General features: G+C 60.1%; 2 protein-coding genes across 2 annotated transcripts; one reads left to right on the top strand and one right to left on the bottom strand.

Moving 5' to 3' along the window:
* Positions 1–2,470: 2,470 nt before the first annotated feature.
* On the top strand, positions 2,471–14,826 carry CHLRE_05g234400v5 (uncharacterized protein). Its single transcript, XM_043062199.1, has 23 exons — positions 2,471–2,758; positions 2,845–2,897; positions 2,990–3,091; positions 3,294–3,597; positions 3,805–3,984; positions 4,109–4,360; positions 4,500–4,718; positions 4,875–5,005; positions 5,134–5,305; positions 5,505–5,625; positions 5,747–5,884; positions 6,129–6,348; positions 6,491–6,791; positions 6,956–7,027; positions 7,105–7,221; positions 7,484–7,622; positions 7,764–9,031; positions 9,224–9,549; positions 9,696–11,217; positions 11,387–12,376; positions 12,477–12,557; positions 12,714–13,146; positions 13,279–14,826. Exons 1-23 carry the CDS (start codon positions 2,744–2,746, stop codon positions 14,184–14,186), a joined length of 8,064 nt encoding a protein of 2,687 aa, XP_042924522.1. The 5' UTR covers positions 2,471–2,743; the 3' UTR covers positions 14,187–14,826.
* A 1,004-nt stretch (positions 14,827–15,830) lies between these two features.
* Positions 15,831–19,280, bottom strand: CHLRE_05g233902v5 (uncharacterized protein). Its single transcript, XM_043062193.1, has 2 exons — positions 18,791–19,280; positions 15,831–18,671 (listed from the first exon to the last, which is right to left on the bottom strand). Exon 2 carries the CDS (start codon positions 18,635–18,637, stop codon positions 18,407–18,409), a length of 231 nt encoding a protein of 76 aa, XP_042924521.1. The 5' UTR covers positions 18,638–18,671; positions 18,791–19,280; the 3' UTR covers positions 15,831–18,406.
* Between the last annotated feature and the right edge of the window lie 2,794 nt (positions 19,281–22,074).

The following is a 22,074-nucleotide window of genomic DNA, read 5'->3' as shown; positions in this document are numbered from 1 at the left end:
ACTGAAAGAAATTTGACTGGGTATGAATGCGACATTACAAGAAGGGACAGTCCCACCAAGCAAGGGTGCCCAGTCAGGAGGGAACCATCTCCGGCCCGAAGGGAATGGAAACCACCCTTTTGTTGCTGGCTGGCTCACAAAGCGTGTCTCAGCTGCTACACCGGCACAAGTCGAAGCCAAGCCGAAGCCCGCCAGAGCCCCACAACCGTGCAGCCGGTATGCGTAGTCACTGTGATTATGCCAAAAGCGTTGCGTGGGAGAGAGTCCTTACAGCGAGACAGATGTTTCGGTGCCATTCAGGTGCTTGCAACAGCGCCCCGTATGCTGACGGCACATATATGGCTGCAAATTGCCGATGCCGGGCACAATGTGCAGTGCTGTAAACCCTAAACCAACAATCATGCCGCCCCGCCGCGCACCTCCCACCGCCCCCAGCCCGGCTACCAGTCTGCTGCCCTCCGCCGCCAGAGAACACACAACAACTGTTCAGCAGTGCGACCATACGTGCGTGTGTGTGTGTGTGTGTGTGTGTGTGTGTGTGTGTGTGTGTGTGTGTGTGTGTGTGTGTGTGTTGATAGACTAAACGAAAGTCCGCCCAGAGTGTGTGTGTGTGTGTGTGTGTGTGTGTGTGTGTGTGTGTGTGTGTGTGTGTGTGTGTGTGTGTGTGTGTGTGCCTTTGTGTTAAAGAGCACAAGGAAACTAAAGCGCAAAGACAGTGTGCCTGCTGTGTGTGTGTGTGTGTGTGTGTGTGTGTGTGTGTGTGTGTGTGTGTGTGTGTGTGTGACTACGGTTTCCACAGTTATTCTGCCAGATCACATGAGTCGTGTATCTGGTATAACCAACGACAGGGCTCTCAATCGAGGGATGCCGTGACTTGGCGTTTCCCCGGCAGAGCGCAAACAGCTCTGGAGTCAACAGGGTAACGCACTCCGACCCTTCACCGCGCCAGTAACCCTTGCGGAATTACTACCGGTGTAACAACCTCAGACCCAGCGGGCGAGCTACCTCTTAAGACCAGACGGGCAGAAAACAAAAACAGCAAACATAACAAAACACGCAGCACACAGCACGCGACAGCACGCGATAGCACGACCACAGTGGCTGCGGGGCTGAGTCCTACGACCCGCAGCCTGCACGACCTCCACCGCAACCTAACCAGCTCTCGACGCCAGGACAGACTATGCCTAATGGCAGCCACAAACGCGTCTGGCCACTAGGCTGGTCCAGGCCGTAAGGCCCGAGCACCCAGTACACCCTCTCAGGTGTGTGTGCGTGTGTGTGTGTGGGGGGGGGGGAGGGGTTACAAGGCGGTGCGCACAATCTTTACGTGCCTTCCTGCCTCATGGTCCAGGCAGGGGTGACCATTACAAAGCCCACAAGTGATGATGTCCTACTTCTTGTTTACTTGTTCTCCCCTTGTAAGGGGCACGTTCCTACTCCTATGCTTGCATATGGAGTTGAGTCGAGAACACACCAACAACGAGTACTGCGGCTGACCTGACAGGCTCAGATTTCAGCATCACTTCGCGCATGCCTTCGCAAAAGTGTAAGCCACTGCTCATCCGTAGCTCGGCATATAGGCTGCACATTGCATCAAGACGTGATGCTCGTCCTCCACATCATCAGCCGTACAGAGAGGGCACGTCCTCTCCACCCTAGGCCTCTCCCAGGCACGCTTCGCAGTGATTGGCCAGCAACATGAACAGAATCTCATCAAAAGCTTATGCTGTGCAACTGGTATGAACGCTCTACATTGGTCACGCATGGTCGGCGGTGCGGGCCCTGATGCGCTTAGACCCATCCAGTGCTTTTGTATTTGCACGTGTGCACCCCTGCACATGTGTACGCCAGCATGCTTGCCGTCTGAGGGGAATGCATGCGGGTCCGCTATCAGCCGCTCATGCTCCCACGCCCCCATCGAATGGGCCCTGAAGGTGGATGGGATAGGTCCGTCGGGTAGGTATTGGAACAGCCGCGCGCACCATCCGTCTCCCGCGGGTTTCACCCATGCCTCCCGTAGTCCCGTGTCTCATCCACAGCACATCAGAAGCCAAACTTCTGTTCTATGCGGAATTCTAGTGTAAAACCCCAAGCATTGTTGTGCCATACGACCATGCACGGTTTGGTGAAGGTCGGCAGCCAGCTGGGGGGAGGGCGGTTTCCCTTCGGGCCGGAGATGGTTTCCTCCTGACCTGGGTGCTGGGCACCCATGCTTGGTCGGGCTGTCCCTTCTTGTTATGTCGCATTCATACGACCATCGTACCTGGATTGTCGGTCCCCACCGGACTGTGGGGCGGGGCGGCCCCCATGCCTCTGCCCTGGAGCTCCGTGCATTTAGCCTTGGCAGCTGGGAGGCGGCAGTGTATAGGCTGGGGCCGTGGGGGGAGATGGGGGTGGGTTGGGGAACACGCCAGTCAATCGGTATTCGCGAGTCGTTTTGTAGTTGATTGTTCATAACATTTATCGGTTACGTCTTATCCTACCGGTAATACTAATGTGTAAGCACAACGACTCGCTTACTAGAGGTCAGCATCTGAATCTACTTGTGCGAGGACTGCACAGCTTAGCGTAAATTCCAAATGAATACAACGACATTCAAATGTAATGAAGATTTGACGAGTTGTGGCAAGGCGCTTTGAGGGAGCTGGAACGACGTGCTCGCGTTGAGTTGCACGGAACCCAGCCCTGCGCCATGTGGTGGAGCCGTTGGATCTGCTCACTTGCAGTGGCATTGGTTTTGGCTATGGCGTGCTGCCAGGTACCTGCCCGGACGAGAAGGCGAAGCCACATCGAGGCTGAAACTGAACAGTTGTTGATTATGCATTCCATCACGGTCTGCTGCAGGTTAAGGCCAATGACGCTCGCTGCATAACTCAAAACGACTGCTCGGCGTCACAGTGAGTCACAGGCTGTGGTTTGTGTGACACTGCGGCACGCTTTCGCCGCAACCCCTTCAACGCAACCCCTTCTGACCGCGGCGCATTCACAGGTTTTGTTCGCATCCACCTCTCAGCCGCCTTCCTGGGACGTGCGAGGCATGTTGGAAATGCTGCCTATTTCCACGGGTGTTCGGGACGGCAGCTTGCAGCAGGTACGCATGCATGCACTCTGACCCTGATCTCCACACCCCAGAAGAGAACCGTGATGCCAGCCGGGCGCAGAGCTGGGTGGCAAGCTGTGTGCTCATGTGGTTTAGGTGTAAAGACAGATCCGCTACTCAAAGGGGTACTACTCTACCCGGCCACTGTGTGATTTGTGTGCGTTATCACCCCCTCTTACATGCCACTGCACAGATGCCGCTGCAGCTTATCAAACACGTGTTACAGCGACGGCGAATGCGGTGCAGCAGAGTTCTGTGCAGTGCTGACGTCCCGCCGCGACCTGCCCACCTGCCGCTCCTGCGCCTTCTGCCGCAACGACACCCAGTCCTGGCGTGGCTCCTGCGCCGCCGCCTGCCCCAGCGGCGCGCTGGCGGCCAATGAGGTGGCGGGCGACGCGGCGGGCCACTACCTGTTTTCGGCCTTCTCGCTGGCCGGCGATGACGCGGCGCGGCAGGTTATGGCGGTGGAGGACTCGGGGCTGGTCACCATCACAGAGGTGGGCGGGGGCGGGGGCGGGGGCAGCGCGCTACGCGGGCGCCGGTGTCGTAGTGTGTAGGTGGGTGGTGACCTGATGTGAGTGAATCGGCGTCGCGGCACACTTGGGTCGACGCACACTGCGCCAGCCTGGGGACACGGCCTTCAGGCCCCATTAATAGAAGTATATACTTGACAACGATGGTTGTCTTCCTATGCGCGTTTCCAGCTGGGCTTGAAGTCATGGTTGACTCGCTACGGGCTGCCGGACGAGATGGTGGGCGTCATCATGGGCGGACTGCCGCACCTGCACGCGGATCCGGCGGCAGAGGCAGCGGCGGCGGCGGCGGCGGTGGCGGGGACGTCAGCAGCAGACCCGGGGCAGCACGGCGACCGAGTGGCGCTCGCGGTGAGGCATATGTGGGCGGGATGGACTGGTACGACTAGGCACGCCCTTCGCAGAGCTGCAGTGGACACGACTTTACACGACATTTGCACCAACATTTGCCTTCGTTGTATTGCGTGGCTTGTAGGCATTCGCAACGCGGCTGTCAGCGGTTGCGCCTGCGCGTGATGCGCTGTGCCCCCAGCCCCCAGCGGGTGGCGGCGCCACTGGCATGGACCCCGCCAGCCCGCCGGCAGTGCGCGTGTCGAAAGGGTGTCCCTGCAACACCACGGCGGGGGCAGTCAGCTTCCGCTGTGCTGCAGGTCTGCGCTGCTCGCCCAAGGCCTGGTTGTCGGTGCCCGGGGACCTGGTCTCGATGGGGATTGCGTCGCTGCTCAAGGTAAGGGGCGGGAGAATGTAAGAGTGAGGCCCATACACTTGGCACACCCAAGTGCCCTGCGCGTGTGTCCATTGCAAAGGCTACCCCCGTTCGCACCGACACACTGGACACCACCCTTTCCGGCTGTGTCCTGGCACAGGCCCGCTGCGTGGCGTGTGAGCCCGGCACGTACTGCCCCGAGGGCACGTACGTGGTGGCGGAGAACGACCCCACAGCCATGGCGGCTCTGGACTGCCCCGAGGGCAGCTACTGCGCGTCGCCTTCGGAGCGCAGCCCATGTGCCGCGGGGACCTTCTGCCCGGCGCGCTCCACCGCCCCTACCACATGCGAGTATGCGGACCTGCTGCTCAAGCCGGCGGTAAGCAGGTCATTTACACGGGATGGTGGTGAAGAAGGGGAATGGCAATGGAGCTACAGGCTTGTGGTCGGCTCCAGAGCAAGGTGTATAAATCTGCCACAATGCATTTTGATGTACTTGTGCGGGGTTCACCTTCTTCTCATTTGACATGTGTAGGCGCTGGGTAGCAGTGCTGCGCTGGCGGTGAAGCGGCAGCGGGATGTGGTCATGCGGCTGCGTGACGACCGCGAGCCGCTGCGGGGCAACTACTGTCCCAACCAGTCGGCGCTCCCTAACCTGAGGTGCAAGTGAGTGCTTCGGGCGCTGGTCAGATGCAGAAGGCAGAATTCATATGGAGAGCGCCATAGTTTTCCAACTGTTAGTAGAAGGTATGTGCGTTGTGCTTGCTTGACACCCGTCCATCCCGCTTCCGCAGGCCTGGCTTCTTTTGCCCAAACACCACGCTGCAGCTGCCCTGCCCCGCTGGCCACTTCTGCCGGTCTGAGAGTGTGGAGCCTGTCGTCTGTCCGCCGCTGTCCATTTGTCTGGATGTGGCCAGCAGCCCGCGCGTGTGGCCAGCTGCAACTGCGGCATTGGCTGGCTTGGCGGTGAGTGGGCCTGTGTTTTGAAAATCCTGGCTTTTGGCCCTCGGGTGCATCAGCTGCCCTGCAATTAGGAAGTAAGACAACATCTGATCGACTCATGCGTTGTTTGAATTCAGCTGGCAGGATATGCCTCGTAGCACCGCTCTCTTCCTGTATGAGGCAGCCACTGAACACAAAGCACTTTGGCACTGTCCACATGCAGGTGGCAACACTGCTTGCCGCGGGACTGGCCGCCTGCATGGACCGCAGCCGGCAGTGCGCACGCAGCGACACAGAGCAGGACAGGCGCTCACGCGGGGAGCGGGCGCTGCGGGAGGTTGTAGGTAAGTGGGGTTGAGCGTGCAGGGGTGTCGCTGGCAGCTGACTGCCGATCCACTTACGCGCTTTGTTCGTTAATTGCGACCATGGCCGCATCCTGAATTTCAAGCTTCCAACCGTGTGCAGCCTATTTCCACCGACGGCGCGCGAGCCCCGCTCTGGGCTGGTTCACCTCGGCTGTCGAGCCACACGACCTGACCATGGAGGGGTTGCAGTGGCGCCTGCCCGGGCCCTCCGGCCGCACAGTGCTGCATGGGGTCACAGGTGCGTTTCCCTCACCGCGACCGCGCTACCTTGCTGCCATGTGCAGAGGCTGCGTGAAGCACATGGCCTAACAACACGCATTGCATTGCAAACCCGCTACCTTGCTTGCTGAGCCGCGTCGCTAGCTTCATATGGCGCGTCTCCCACTCTTGGCATACATTGACATGATCGGGCTCGGGCACACAACCCTCTGCGCCTTGTCCTCCTTCCCCGAGTCTGAATGAATCATGCATGGAACCCCCAGGCCGCTTCCTGGCGGGTCATATGTCCGCTATCCTGGGCCCCTCCGGCTGCGGCAAAACCAGCCTGCTGGCGCTGCTGGCCGGGCGGCAGGGCGGCGGCTCGGGCTGCACCTCCGGCTGCCTGCTGCTGAACGGACATGAGGTGGACGACCCGCGCGCGCTGCAACGGGTGACAGGCTTTGTGCCGCAGGACGACGTGCTCTGCAGTGACCTGACCGTCAGGTGGGGCCGGTCGGGAGCGCGCGCCCTTGCGGTGGGCTGTGCAGGGCAGGGCACCACCTGCAACTGATGCGTGTGTGTACTGTGCTTGCTCTATGCAAGCTTTGACACCGCTGATGCATGTCACAACGTGTGTCTTGCACAGAGAGAACCTGGAGTACAGCGCCGCGCTGCGTCTTCCTCGCGGCCGCATGAGCGGCATCCTGCTGCGCATGTCGCGCCTTGCCCTTGCAGCCTCCGGCGGTGGAAGCGGCGAGAGCGGCCAAGGCAGTAGCACGCGTGGCGGTTCCGACCGGCAGTCCGGATTGCGGCCTCCCACCCCCGGCAGCTCCGCGGAACGCCGGGCGGTGGTGGATGCCGTGCTTGACATGATGGCGCTCAAGGGGTTGCAGCACGACCGGGTGGGCAGCGTAGAGGCCAGGGGCATTAGCGGCGGGCAGCGCAAGGTGAGCAGGGCTTTGCTGAAGTGTTGCAGCAAATTCATACGGCCTTGAATACTGGTGGGTTGCTAGGGATTGACACCTCCATGGCTGGTTTGCATCAGCACCCGTCTAGGCTGTACCGGGTATACACGGCTGTTGCACTGCCCTCCCGCCCGTGTCATCCGCAGCGTGTCAACATCGGTCTGGAGGTGGTGGCCCGGCCCGCACTGCTCTTCCTGGACGAGCCCACGTCCGGACTGGTGGGTACTGCCGTGTCCAGGAACACCCCATACCGGGGCCGGATTGATTGCGGTTTCCGTCGTTATGGTGCTCGCAGGACGCGTCATGCTGCTCCGACGTGCTGCGGTCGCTGTCGGACTTGGCGGCGACTGGCGTGAACGTGGTGGCGGTGGTGCACCAGCCACGCTACTCTACATTCGAGCTGTTCGACGAGGTGCGTGTGGGAGCGCTGCAGCTGATGGCATTGCACCAGCCAGCTGTGCGACAGTGAAATGTGTGCTGGTACTCGCATGGTTTGTGCTTGCTGGGATGTGATGCGCTTACATACGCATATGCAGCAGGTGCGCCGTCACTGGCCAGAAGTGCATCGCATGAAAACCGCAGGTGATCTCTGCCGGCAGGCCGTTCACCCTTGGACTTGCGCCGTTGCCCTGAGTCTGAGCTGTATGGCTGGTGCCTTACCTCGCCGCGCACAGGTGCACCTGCTCAGCGGGTCCGGCCGCACTGTGTACCACGGCCCGCCTCACGCGGTTGTGCCGTACTTCGCCTCCATGCTGGGATACACCTTCCCGCCCCATGAGAACGTGGCGGACACGCTGCTGGACATCGTGGCGGGTGGGGCGCGCAGGGGTTCTCCTTTTCTTGAGGGGGGAGAGCTCGTAAGGGCCGATACTGAGTCAGACGCAAAACAGAATATTCTGCGTTGTGACATTTACCAGCTGGGCACCTTCCTTGCCTCACCTGCGCAACTAACAGGCAAGCGCTACAGCGAAGAATGTACGGCAGCAGAGCTTCCCGAACGGTGGGAGGCTGAGGGCGAGGATTGGGCAGCGCAGCTACCACGATATCCTGGGCACGGCGCAACTGCCAGCAACGGTGGCTTTGGCGACAGGGCCATTGCAGGCGTTGCTGCCCAGCAACAGCAGCAGCAGCAGCAGCGGCGGGCTATGCGGCGCGTAATCCAGTCAGCAGGCGGCGCGGTGGGCTCCGGGCATGCGGCGCAGCGCGCTGATGGCGGCAGTGGCGCGGGTGAGCTGCCGGACCCGGTGTCCAACTCGGAGTCGGACTACGACGCCGACATGGTGGCGGAGCTGGCGGACCGTGTGGGGTCACTGGCGGGCGCGCCAGGGGCCGGCATCGGCGTTCGTGCCGGGTCGATACCGGAGCCCGGCGGCAGGGAGGCGGGCGCAGTCAAGCAGCCACAGCTGACGCAGGAGGTGAAGGAGATCATAGAGGCCGAGTACGACCGACTGCTGCGGGCGGCCGCCGCCGCCGCCGCTGCTGCCACATCTGCCACAGACCGGCATACCAGGGGCGGCGGCCTGTCAGCGAAGTCGTCTGGAGCGGTGCACGGGGTAGTTCACGGGGCAGCAGGCGTTGTGGCGGCGGCAGCTGCCAAGCTGGCCAGCAGGCACTCGCTGCGTCCGCGGGCCGCGTCGGAGGGCTCAGCTCCCGCAGCCGGGGGCACTTCCGCAGAGGTCGCTGCCACTGCGAATGTGACCGGGTGTGTGGTAAATGAGCAGAAGGCCCTGGCGCCGGAGGGCCTGAATTGGAGCCAGCTGCTGCAATTGTTTGCAGCTCTGGGGCAGGACGGCCCAGATGCCGAGGCGCTGGTCCGTGAGATCGTGTGGCACGCAATGGAGTTCCCCACCACGGTTCCTACCCCCAGTGGCGTCAGCTCAGGCGCATACTCCCAGACGCACTCGTCGTGGGCGGCAGTAACGCCTGGTGGGCGCCCCGTTGCCGCACACTCCAGCGGCGGCCCAGGCCTGTCCGCGCCGCGCGCCTCTCAAGCGGGCCCCACGTCTCATCCCTCGGCGCCGCACATGCCGCTGATGCCGGGAACGTTTGGCCCTGTGCTGGTCCGCAAGCAGCAGCTCATCCGTGCCCTGCAGTGGGTGGCCGACGGCCGCATGTCAGCTCCTGACCACCCCCGCCAGCTGCCAGCAGCTGCCATGGGTGTGGCGGCCGCGACTGGACTGATGACCAATCCTCTTGCGTCCGTGGCCAGCAACACACTTGAGGTTGGTTGAGTGGAGCATGGAATTCAGGGTGTTATGGGTTCCACACAGGCAGCGAGTAATGCAGTATGCCAATTCCTAAACAAGTGTCTGGTTAGCAGCAGGTATTATAGCGTTGTCAACATACATACTGTATTGTCGACCCCTTCCTTGTTTCAACACCGGGAGGACCTTCCTGCCTGTTACCCGTCACAGGCCGTCATGTCAGTGGTAAAGCTGCCGGTGCGGGCGCTGATGCGAGCCGCCAGTACCATGCGCCAGCGGAACAGCCTGATGGGTGGCGGCCGCCCCAGTGACGGTAGCCGCCTGGCGTCCGCGCTCAACAGCGCAGCAGTGCCCAGCGGAGCTCTGAGCGGCGCGTACAGCTCGGCGCTTCCTGGCGTGCAGTCGACTGCGTTGCCTGGCGGCGCGGCTGCAGGCGCGCCGCATTCGGGACCCTTGGGCGCGCCCCGGCCTAGCAACCGCCTGCTGGCACCCGTCTCGGGGCTGCTGACAGCCTTGGGCTTCGGTCAGGACAACAGGTGCGTGTGTATGTGCGACTTGTCGCCCATGCCGCAGGGCATGCCTTTCAGGTCCAGGTCCTGGTGTACATCACACTGGTGGGGGAGTTCCGGTTACTTTTGCGGCGCATTCAATCGGCAATCTGCCCGCTTGCTACTGCTCACAGGCGGATGCACTCAAAAAGCATCATCGGGACAGGCCTTCCGCCTCTGCCACCGCCGCAGCACCAGTCGCTTGCTCCCGGCAGGGACACCACCGCTGCTGTAGGTGCTGCGGCTGGTATTTCTCCACCAAACATGGCTCCTCCGCCGCCCTCGGCTGGCTCACCCCAGCTGCGCCTGACCGCCCATCTCTCCGTTGGCGCGTCAGGCCAGCTGCCGCCACTGCTGACGGCACACAACAGCACACGCGGCACAGAGAAGCGGCAGTCGGATGACGGCGGAGGGTCTCTTTCGCAAATCCCCGAGGCCTACGGGGCGACCACGACAGCAAGGCTGCCATCCAGAACCTCAGACGGGCACTGCAGGCTGCGGCGTGCGGACAGTGCTCGTGCGGTCAATGGCTCATCAAATGCCCCCGACAGCTGCACATCACCCCGCTCACCTGCACACACAGGCGCAGGCTTTGGCAGCGAACAGAAGGGGTCATCCAGCACTGGACCGGGCAGCGCAGCGCCACCATCGCCCGCGCATCGGCCGTTCTCGCCGGCTACAGCAAGGTCTCCACCGCCCATGCGTGGCTGCGCGGCTGGTGCATATACCAGCCATCACTCGGCCTTCTCATCCATGCCGGGCACTCCGCTGTCCATGCTCTCATCGCGCACGGCGCCTGGAAACTCAGCGTCGCCTTCCATGCGTCCGAATGGTACTGCAGACAGCGGCCTTCGACTCGGCCTTGCAGCCACGTCCGACGCAGATGTTCTGGCCAGCCCCGCGACCCCGTTCGGCAATGCGTCCGCACAGGTTCTCGCGGCTTTTGGTGCGAGTCCCTCCGTGGGGACGCCTTTTGGGCGTGCATCAGCAGTGGCGGCTGCACTGGCTGCCGCTGGCTCGGGCGTCGGCCTGTCGGCGTCAGCGCCGGGGACTCCTGCTGTCGAGAGAGTCGCTGCAATGGCTGGACCACCGCTGCCAACACCCGCAATAGCAGCAGGCCCCTACCCGCCCATGGTGCCACGCGCCGGTCCGGGCGGCCGACCGCCCTCTGCCGCGGCTGCTCAGCAAGGCGCGCTGCCGAATGGGGTTAATGATGGGGCTGCTTCAGTTGCAACTGCGCCGGCGGTGGTGCCCGGTACCGGCGCAATGGGGAGGCTTATTTTCATGCCACCGCCGCCACCTCCCATGCTGGCGCCTGAGAGTCCACGATCCCAATTCCAGCCCAGCCGCATGTCGGTTGACATAGCCGCCACTGCCGCTCAGCCACCGATGCAGCAGAACCTGGAGGCAGTGGTAGCCAAGGCGGCGAGGGTAGCGGCGAGGTCTGCGTCCTCAGCTATCGCCCAGGCGCAGGCAGGCATAGGCGCCAGGGATGATGACGACGACGGTGTGGAGCTGGGCAACGAGTTTAAGACGGCGCCGCACCTGGCGGACGTCGTGCCCGGTGAGCGGCTCGGCAACGACACGGCCCGTCTCGAACGCGCGCGCTCAAGGAGCCTGTGCGTGTCACCCGTCAAGGCTGCAGCCAACGGCACGGTACGTACTGATACGGCATACCATTGGACTCCAGGCCTGCACCCACACGTGCCATGCAGTTTTTAAGGCATGCTTTTATTTGTAAAGTGGCCTCCGAGTGGGCTCAGTTCAACGCGCGATGTATGGTAAACAAACAAGGTGGCGTCGTCACACCTGTTGCGCGTTGCAGGTTTCATCCCCTGGGGGCGCCCTGCATCCTGCTGCCGCAGCAGTCAAGGCCTCCAAGTCGCCCCACCCAACTTTTGATGACGATATGCAGCCCGCCTCAACCCATGCCGATGAGCTGAACCAGTACTTCATGGCATCAGCGGGCGGACTGGCGCGCACGGGCTCGGGATCCTTCTACATGTCCCCCGCCAGCTCCTTGGGTGCGCCAGTCCCAGCAAGCAATGGCATGGGCGAACCTCTCTTGGGCCCACGCTTCAGCGCTTCTTTCAACAATGGTGTCCGCACTGTTTCGTATCAGGCCCCGCCCTCGGCGCCGACTGCAGGCGCATCCACTCGCTCCGGCCGCTCGGTGGCTGCCAGCGTGCCTGGCACGGCTATGCCCTCAGGTCGCAGCCGCCTGAGCCGTGTGGCCAGCCAACGCACAGCCAGAGGTGTGCATGGCCCAGCTGAGGACCCGGATGACGATCCCCCGGAACGGACACTGTCAAACAGCTCGCGCAGACCAGCGTCCTTCACCGGTGCGGTGTCAGGCGCAGACGGCCCCATCATAGCTGTGAACAGTGCCACGGGCCTTCTGCAAGACCGTGCGACAGCGGCGGCACGCTTAGTGCCGAGCGACACCACGACAGCTACAGCAGTAACCGCACAGCTTTATGCAGCAGCGGCTGCTGTGGCACTTGGGAGTGGTACGGTCCCAGAGTTCAGTGGTGAGGTGGTGGCTATGGGCACCGTACAGCCGGTGGCGGGGGCCCGGGGCGCTCAGCAGGGAGCTGCACACGGCCGCGGCGCCGCAGGCATGCAGCCACCACATGCTGCTGTAAGCGCCCAGCATGTCGAGCAGAGGACAGGCTCCTCTCCTACGGACAACGCTGCCCATCACAGCGCTACCAGTACACTTGCGGCGCCAACACCCCACTCTTTCAGCTCTCTCCTGCCATGGCCCGGCTGGCTGACACAGAGCGCCACATTTGGGCGGCGAGCTCTATTGCAGGTGCGCTAAGACGTCAGATCAATTTTGATGCTGATTTTGCACTTGCAGTTGGCACCTCTGTTTCTTGCATAATGCCTTACCTGCTGGTCGGTGTCCTCAGGCGTCTCGTGCGTTCTGGCCGGCTACGGCGCTGGAGGTAGCTCTGCTGCTGGCGGCGGCCTTGGTGGTCGGGGCAAATCAGGTCGGTTGGGTTGGGCTTGCGGCAAGCCAGGCTGTGAGATGGTGCATACGTCTGGTTCACAGGTGGCGAGCCCCCCGTAGGTCGCCCGTCTTAATTAATGAACTTTTACTCATGTACGCCCCGCAACAACCTCGTATCACATGTATTACCTGCCAGGGCACGCGCTGGGGCCCCACCTCAGTCCCGGGTCACACCGTCATGGCGCAGCTGTGTCTGGCGGTGCTGGCGGCGGTGCAGCACCTGCGCACCTTCACCGCCAGCCGACTGGTCATGCTGAGGGAGCGCAGTGCAGGACTTTCGACCACGGCCTTCTTCGCCGCGCGCTGCATGACGGACCTGCCCTGGGTCTTGATTGCACCTGCGGTGTTTACACTGGTGCACTACGTGCTCACGGCACCGCTGGCATCCATCGCACCATACTACATTGTGTCACTGGGCACATGGTGGTGGGCGTCGGGTCTGTCCTACCTCCTCACGGTGACACCGCTCATCCCGCCCGCGGCGGCACCCACTGCGGCTGTGCTACTGGCGCTGATTGCGGGTGCTTTCTTGCATGGCAACTCCTCCCCGACACTGGCCAGTGCGCGAGGTGAGACGGCAAGGCGTGCGTCGTTTCATGCGGTTTCATCGGGTCCAGTGCACAGTCTGAGTTTCTTTACAGCTATTTTAAGCCATTCCTTCTGCTTTTCCTGTGCTTGCCTGCCGCCTCCTAATCGACCAGGTAACGTCATGTCGGCGGTGCTCGCGCTGTCTTATAGCCGTTGGGCTGTGGAAGCGCTGACCATCAAGGAGCTGGACCACCACATGGCCTCACACGCCAACGTGATCGCCATGATGTACCGGGACAAGGGCACGTGCGGCATGGACACCGTGATTGAAGATGATGGTGATGACAATCACCTGTCGGGCGCAGAGGCCGTGTCATTCGTGCACGTGGCGGAGGAGTTTGGCCCGGGCTACTGCGACCAGTACTGGAGCGTGGCATTGGCAGCTCTGTTCAGTTTGGGCCTTGCGCTGCGGCTGCTGGCGCTGCTGGCCCTGCGCTACGAGACCGCCCTTGTGTGCGGCTTCCAGCAGCTGTCAGAGCGGCTGCGGCTGCGCTCAGCCACAGGCGGGGCTGATGATGACGAGCAGGCCGCGGCTGAGGCTTTGACAGCCGGTCAGCATGACTCCAACAGCTGCTCGAGCCGCGAGCGGTTGCTTTCCACCAATAACGGGGCGAACTCCACCCGAGGAGGCTGGCAGGTCCCTATCTCGAATGGGTGGTGGTCGCGCTTTTGGCGAACGGAGGGCGTGCATGGCAGGCCGGTAAGGCAACTTCAGCGAAGCCAGAGTGATGTGTCAGCTAGCACAAGCAGGCGGCAGCGGAGTAGGTCCAGTATGAATGGGAGTGTGAGCATTGAGATGGCGCAGCGTGGCTTAGATAGCAATGGCGCAAGGCAAACAGTAGCAGGTCTGGGAATGTTTGGGCGGGGCCGTGGGGCAGGAGGCACTGATCGGGGCCTGGCCCGCGACAGTGCAAGCAGTGGTGGAGAAAGTGCGCCGCTGCGAGAGCCGCTGGTGGTGACTGCGTCCTCACAGCCTGCCCGTTCTGGCCATTTGCAGCATCGCATCAGCTCAAAATGTTAGGTGGTGTGGATGTGATGGTGACATGGACTGCAATGCGGGGCTCAGCGGCCGCAAATACTTTTGAAGTGAAGGGAGCAGGTCAAGGCCACGAGGACCTCATGGTAGTACCAGAAGTAGCGCCGCTGGCATGCTGGTTGAGACAGGCCGGTGGTGTCTGCTCAAGTTTTGCACGAGAGCATAGTGTGCCATTCCAACATGCAACGGTGTGATACAGCAATAGCAACATCAACGCTGTGATAGCTTTGAGAGCATGACTGACCAATTCATTGTGTGCTTTGTGTCGCTGTGCACGGCAACTCAATGTCGCATTCATACGACGGTTCGGGCTGATCCCGTTCCTGTGATAGGAAGCCACCTCATCTGTTTTAAGTGATGTTTAGGTGCACTTGAGAAAGGAGGTGGTAAAGTATGACCATGATTATGTTCTGAATTTGGTGCCGACCCACCTAACTGAGGCAAGGCACCGAAGGCCATGGCCATGTCCTCCCACGTGCCACAATGCATTTCCAACAGTATGGTGGTGATTTTTGGTGTAGATGGAAGATACGAGATGGAAGATACGAGCACTGCTGGCGTCCCTAGCACACACATGCACACAAACCGCCGGTGATACGTTCAATGCTTAGTAACAAAGACAGCGCGCCCGCCCATTCTACGAGCACGCATGCCACGCCTTTCCAGCAACAGCACACCCATCTGCTCTACGCACACGCATGCCGCGCCTTCCCATCACAGCCTGTCACACTGCAATGCGTTGCACGTAGTGCCCCTAGCACACACGCGCACACAACCTGCCCGTGCGACGTCATATGGTTAGTTGCAGTGACAGAACGCCCGCCCCCTCTACGCACACGCACGCCTCGCCTTCCCATCACGGCCTGTCACATTCCCACGCACCGCATATGCAAATGGTAACCCGCCGGTCTTGCGTCCGAACGCTGCAGTGACAGTATATACGGCTATACGCTCCGCACATCACATGCCCCGCCATCCCCGCCCCATCCCCATCGGCCGCCCACCCACCCACCCCGCCCCCCATGCCCGCCACCCCCCACCCCGCCCCCCCCCGCCCGGGGGCTTTCGGTGGGCCCCCCCCCCCCCCCACGTCCGCCGTCCTGAGCTACGGCCCCTCAAGCGTTGCGGTTCGTTCGTGCGTGCGTCGGCAAAACATAGCATACTGGCACAAAATGCGACTGCTACGTATTAGTATTTGTTAATGCCTATTGCATGTAAATAGGTGGCAGGGAAAATTCGGGCGGAGCGAGAAGTGCCTTCGCGCGTCCATGGAAATTGACTTTCGCGAGGTCGCGAGGAAAGCATCCGGTGCCCGCCGATATGCAGTCTATAAGGCAAACTATGTTGGCGGCAAGCAAAGCGGGGAAGTATATCGAAAGTTTTGAGCGACTTGCTGAGCCATGCCTGCCGACGCGCCAGAATGCCGAGAAGCCCCGAGGTCGCCCCCGCCCCGCGCCTAGCCCTTTGAGCGTGGGGCGCCGGGGAGGTGTTGAGTATGGCAGGAGGCGAAAGAAATGCTTGGGGTGTTTGGGAACGTGACAAGGCACGCATGTGGCGCGGGAAATCCCGCACGACCCCAACCCGAGTGTCCCTAGCCGATGCGCCCGCGCGTCGTAGCGGCATAGAGGCTCTAACGGGGCGTTACACGCCTATTAGCTCCCAAGCGTACGGGGGCTCAGCCCATTTTCCAGCTGTACAAAGCTGACACCCCTTGTCATCGGCCACATCCCACGAACAGCATCAAGTTCGACAGAGCAAACACAACTTTAACCGAGTGCTTCCAAGCACTCTTCTGGAACGGCACTCACTGCCTAGGCGGCCAACCACCACGACGCCTCTTGTGGTGGTTGCAAGGCCCATGGCTTGCATCTTCCAATGGTTGGCCGCCGCTGCATGCGTGAAGGGCCCTAACCACGGTCTCGCCCACGGCATCCACGGGCGCAAAAATGCCTGATTCTTAGCGTTTTGGGGGGGGGGGCCTAGTTGGCAAGATTTGGGGACAAAGACTTTCAGACCCGGAGTTTGTATGTTCGTGTGTTCACACGAAACACAAGCCCAGCGCAAACCACAAACACAAGCCAATAACACGTCACAACACCTATACAAACCAAATAAGTCCAGGACGAAAAGCACACGGCGCGCAGAACAACCTCGGCACACGCAAGTCACAACACACGCACGCAAGACACGCACACTCAACTATAGTTTGTTGAGAAACACAATCCCTATTGATATCATATCAAACCGCGACCAAAAGGAAGCGGCGCACGGAAGAAGTCTCGGCTCTCAGAGCACACGCACACAGCACACACGCACATTAGACCATACGATAAGCTACAAGCACAAAGGACCAACGCAGCTCGCAGAGGCCCGCGAGCACGCGCAGGCGCACACAACGAGTCCCAAACATGGCGTCGCGCACGAGCTGGCAGAGCACTGGAGTGCAAAGCCAATCCAATAAGCATTCTGCTCGTTAACGACGGCAATCTTGTAAAGACTAAAAGCACGCGCTGGCGAGCAGAACAAGCTGCAATTATGGCGTCGCGCACGAGCTAGCAGAGCACTAGGGTGCAACGCAAATACAATAAGCACAATACTCCATAATGACGGCACACATGTAAAGACCAAACCACGCGCAGGCGAGCAGAACGAGTTCCATGCATGGCGTCGCGCAATCAGAGTTGACAGCTCGTCACATCAGCTCAAATTTGATACAGGACGTAGAGCAGCAACAACGCACACCCGCAATATCGGTATCAAAGTGGGGATGATTTGAAGCAAGACGATAGCTGCAAGCGTGAAGATGTCGCTCGCTTGGGTGTCGACGGGTGTCGCAGCTCGTCACACAAGCACGTCACCGCGCCCCACCTTACGCCCGTAACAAAGACCCGCCAGGACCTCGCACTCAAGCCACCTTCCCCACCTTCTTGGGGTGCCACAGCCACAACCCCGCAGCCATTCCTGTCGCAAGCATTCCTAGCGCGCACCTATCATGCACATGCACACCCCACCCAAACCCCGAAACACAAACCTGCACATGCTTGCACAAGCCGCACATCCACTCTCAAGCAGCACTTGCTGCCTGTCACATGCGCCTTCCCATCACGGCCAATCACACTGCAATGCGTTGCACGTAGTGCCCCTAGCACACACGCGCACACAACCTGCCCGTGCTGCGTCCTATGCATAGTAGAAGTGACAGAACGCCTGTCCCCTCTACGCGTCAGCAGGTCCTCTTGTAACCAATGCAATCTACGCATACGCATGCCGCGCCTTCCCATGACGGCCTGTCACACTCCCACGTGCTGCATCTAGCGTCCCTAGCACACGCATGCACACAACCCGCCGGTGCTGCGTATAGTGGATAGTAGCAAAAACAGCACGGCCGCCCCCTCTACACACACGTACGCGCGCACGCCGCGCCTCCCCATCACGTACGGCCTGTCACACTCCCACGTGCTGCATCTAGCGTCCCTAGCACACGCACACACACGACCCACCAGTGCTGCGTCTGGTGCATAGTAGCAAAGACAGCACGCCCGCCCCCTCTACGCATACGCACGCTGCGCCTTCCCATCACGGCCTGTCACACTGCCAGGTCAGGCAACATGTGCATATATGCATGTGAAACGGTTCTGCACAGGGTTGAGCGAGGCAGGCATGTTGGATTCTGGGTTGGGCAGCTCAGCCCCCAGTGTGGGGACAAGGGGAATGAGCAGCATGTGCATGCACAGCGTGCATGTGCAATCTGTCAGCCTGCACCATAGCACAATGCAGTATTCATTATAACTTGGGCGAATGAGAAGCCTCAGTGGTGCAAGTATCCAGGGCCATGAAAGTCACATGCCGTATCCAGGGAGACGGTGAGGAAGCAGTGGGACATGCAAAGTCATTGCTATGTGCCCAAATCTCATCACGGTCACCCACAAGGGGTTCAAACAATCATTCTAGTTACTATTAGCTGACTTATACTGTGCAAATGATTTCTGACATGTCAAACTTTTCAAACCCTGCAAAACCCCTTAAACCCCCCTTTAGCCACCCTGCTACCAGGGGCCACGTGAGTGAGTGCAGCAGTCCAGCCACGCAGCCGTTTGGCCTGGCTATCAATTGTATACATATAGCAACTGCCGTTGTATGGTTGGCGCAAGCTGGAGCTCGCTGGGGTGAAGTGGTTGTCAACTTGGTGCCACCGCAGGCCTGCACTAGCGGACCGCCATGCGATCCATGGAGCGTGCCCCTAAGGGAGTCAAGTGACAGGGGACGCAATGTACAGTGTTAAAATGCCGAGCACGAGAGGAGTCGGGGTCGGGGTCGGGGTCCGGGTCGGGGTCGGGGTCGGGGCCCAGCACCTCATCGGGGAATTGGAGTCTGGGGAAATGGGATCCAAGGGACGCAAACTCGCTCATTTTCGCCCACGCAGCTTCTAAATACATACGTAATTATTTAAATAATAGCCGGGCCAACGCCCTGTGAAATTGCGAGGGCGCGCGCGGACTTCCCCCCGCGTGCCCGCACCTCGGCCCCGCACCCTGCCGAACCAACCCCCCCCCCCAGCACCAAAACCCGTCATACATACCGTCCCCCACCGTGAGATACAGACTCCACTATAAGTAAAATGTGTGATCTGGGTGCCGGTGCTGGGGGGTCGGGGCTGTGCATCGGACGTCGGACGGTTGGCCGTCGCGAAGTAAGTTCAAGTTCGCCCTTGCGGCGAAACCGTTCAGCCTTACACGTTTTGCAAATATAATAATAACAGAGTCTCAGCCTCATAGGTCTCACGTTGTGGGGCAGCCAGCACGGCACTAATAAGGACAGGTGCACGCGCTCGCAGCTTACACGCCTACGGGCCTCCTGTCAGGTACATAAGTGCTGAGATTGAAGCAATCTACGTATCTGATAGTTATGTTGGACCAGCGCCAGCCTGTGCGATGGAATCGGCCAAAGAAACGTCTTTCTTGAGGCATCGGACACCATTCTATGCGTTAGAGTGCGCGAAATATGGTTTAGCCTCAGTTACTTTCGCGATCGAGGTTCCCTGACTCGAGTCGGGTATCGGAACTTTGTCGCTGGGGCTTCTTCTACCTTGTGTACAATAGCTTCGGGTAATGGATGGCTTAAATAATGGCTGCGCGCAGTCGGCGGGGGCCGGGAACGTGTGTTTACCAACTTGACAGGGGCCCCCCCCTTTCTGAAACGTATAGGTGCGCCGCGCCCCCTGCGGGGGCCGGGGCACGCTAACTAGGCAGATAGGAGGCACGCCGGTCTTGACACACCAACCTGTTATGGCTGATTCCGCTTGCACTCCCAAAGCCCATCACTCACATATGGTGCAGACTGAATGCCGTCAGCATGGCTGCACATTACTTGACAGCCTGCATGATACCTGACCCTCACCCATGAGAGAAGAGGCAAGCCGGGCACACTTGCCCTGATGTGCAGAGTTGCATTGGGCACTGCAGGGGCTAGCACCATGGCGCTTAGCTTGTGTTGCTAACAGGTCAGGCAACATGTGCATATATGCATGTGAAACGGTTCTGCACAGGGTTGAGCGAGGCAGGCATGTTGGATTCTGGGTTGGGCAGCTCAGCCCCCAGTGTGGGGACAAGGGGAATGAGCAGCATGTGCATGCACAGCGTGCATGTGCAATCTGTCAGCCTGCACCATAGCACAATGCAGTATTCATTATAACTTGGGCGAATGAGAAGCCTCAGTGGTGCAAGTATCCAGGGCCATGAAAGTCACATGCCGTATCCAGGGAGACGGTGAGGAAGCAGTGGGACATGCAAAGTCATTGCTATGTGCCCAAATCTCATCACGGTCACCCACAAGGGGTTCAAACAATCATTCTAGTTACTATTAGCTGACTTATACTGTGCAAATGATTTCTGACATGTCAAACTTTTCAAACCCTGCAAAACCCCTTAAACCCCCCTTTAGCCACCCTGCTACCAGGGGCCACGTGAGTGAGTGCAGCAGTCCAGCCACGCAGCCGTTTGGCCTGGCTATCAATTGTATACATATAGCAACTGCCGTTGTATGGTTGGCGCAAGCTGGAGCTCGCTGGGGTGAAGTGGTTGTCAACTTGGTGCCACCGCAGGCCTGCACTAGCGGACCGCCATGCGATCCATGGAGCGTGCCCCTAAGGGAGTCAAGTGACAGGGGACGCAATGTACAGTGTTAAAATGCCGAGCACGAGAGGAGTCGGGGTCGGGGTCGGGGTCCGGGTCGGGGTCGGGGTCGGGGCCCAGCACCTCATCGGGGAATTGGAGTCTGGGGAAATGGGATCCAAGGGACGCAAACTCGCTCATTTTCGCCCACGCAGCTTCTAAATACATACGTAATTATTTAAATAATAGCCGGGCCAACGCCCTGTGAAATTGCGAGGGCGCGCGCGGACTTCCCCCCGCGTGCCCGCACCTCGGCCCCGCACCCTGCCGAACCAACCCCCCCCCCCAGCACCAAAACCCGTCATACATACCGTCCCCCACCGTGAGATACAGACTCCACTATAAGTAAAATGTGTGATCTGGGTGCCGGTGCTGGGGGGTCGGGGCTGTGCATCGGACGTCGGACGGTTGGGCGTCGCGAAGTAAGTTCAAGTTCGCCCTTGCGGCGAAACCGTTCAGCCTTACACGTTTTGCAAATATAATAATAACAGAGTCTCAGCCTCATAGGTCTCACGTTGTGGGGCAGCCAGCACGGCACTAATAAGGACAGGTGCACGCGCTCGCAGCTTACACGCCTACGGGCCTCCTGTCAGGTACATAAGTGCTGAGATTGAAGCAATCTACGTATCTGATAGTTATGTTGGACCAGCGCCAGCCTGTGCGATGGAATCGGCCAAAGAAACGTCTTTCTTGAGGCATCGGACACCATTCTATGCGTTAGAGTGCGCGAAATATGGTTTAGCCTCAGTTACTTTCGCGATCGAGGTTCCCTGACTCGAGTCGGGTATCGGAACTTTGTCGCTGGGGCCTCTTCTACCTTGTGTACAATAGCTTCGGGTAATGGATGGCTTAAATAATGGCTGCGCGCAGTCGGCGGGGGCCGGGAACGTGTGTTTACCATTTAGGGTTTTAGGGTTTTAGGGTTTGGATGGGACCCCTTCTGAATGCGTGCAGTGCGGTATTTTGCTGTCTAGGATCCGTGGAGAGGACGAGGCTCCTTTCCAGCCGCTGGGGCGGACCAGGGAGGGGCAGGAGTCCTGGCCGTGGCCACGAGGGCCCCCTCCCACTGCCTGTTCTACCAAAGTTTGCTGCCCCCTTCGCACTGTCCACCTGGAACGTGCATACGTTTGCTAGGCATTGCAAACACTGTGATGCCTGACCAGCGGAGCCCTAGCACTCACCCTTCGAAGGACGACGAGGCCGGCGCGGCGCCCCCCTGTGGCGGCGGAGCGGGCCAACGGTCGACCCAAGCCCCTTGGACATTGGGCTGGCTGGCCCTGTAGTGGATTTTGCAGCCGGTGTCATGCTGTAAGTTCTTTTCAATGCTGAAGAGGGTTATGGCAGCGCCCGCAAGGTATTCGCGCTCAGGTTTCAGCGGCACTGTTGACATTTGCATGGCATGCAACCGCGTGTTGCAACAAGAAAGCTAAGCAGCAATAGCGGCGCTTGTCAAACATATTGGTTTAGCTTACCAATAAGTTACCGCGCTGCAGCCCTGCTCGCGGGGCTGTTTCGCGTTGCCAACCGGACTCCATACGGTTTGCTCGGCGCTAATAACTTGCTTGCACAGTACATTGGCGTGCTCTTAAAAGTTGTTATGATAGGTATTGGGTTAGCAAGTAATGGGAGGGCGGCCTTTTATTTCGCCGTGCTGCGGTTGTGGGAATGCGCTGACATCTATCACCCGCCCGGCCTTTCATGTG

This window comes from Chlamydomonas reinhardtii, chromosome 5 (assembly GCF_000002595.2).
Source record: "Chlamydomonas reinhardtii strain CC-503 cw92 mt+ chromosome 5, whole genome shotgun sequence".
NCBI classification, from domain to species: domain Eukaryota; kingdom Viridiplantae; phylum Chlorophyta; class Chlorophyceae; order Chlamydomonadales; family Chlamydomonadaceae; genus Chlamydomonas; species Chlamydomonas reinhardtii.
The sequence above is the reverse complement of the archived record's forward strand: the minus strand, read 5'-3'. Positions and strand labels throughout refer to the sequence as shown.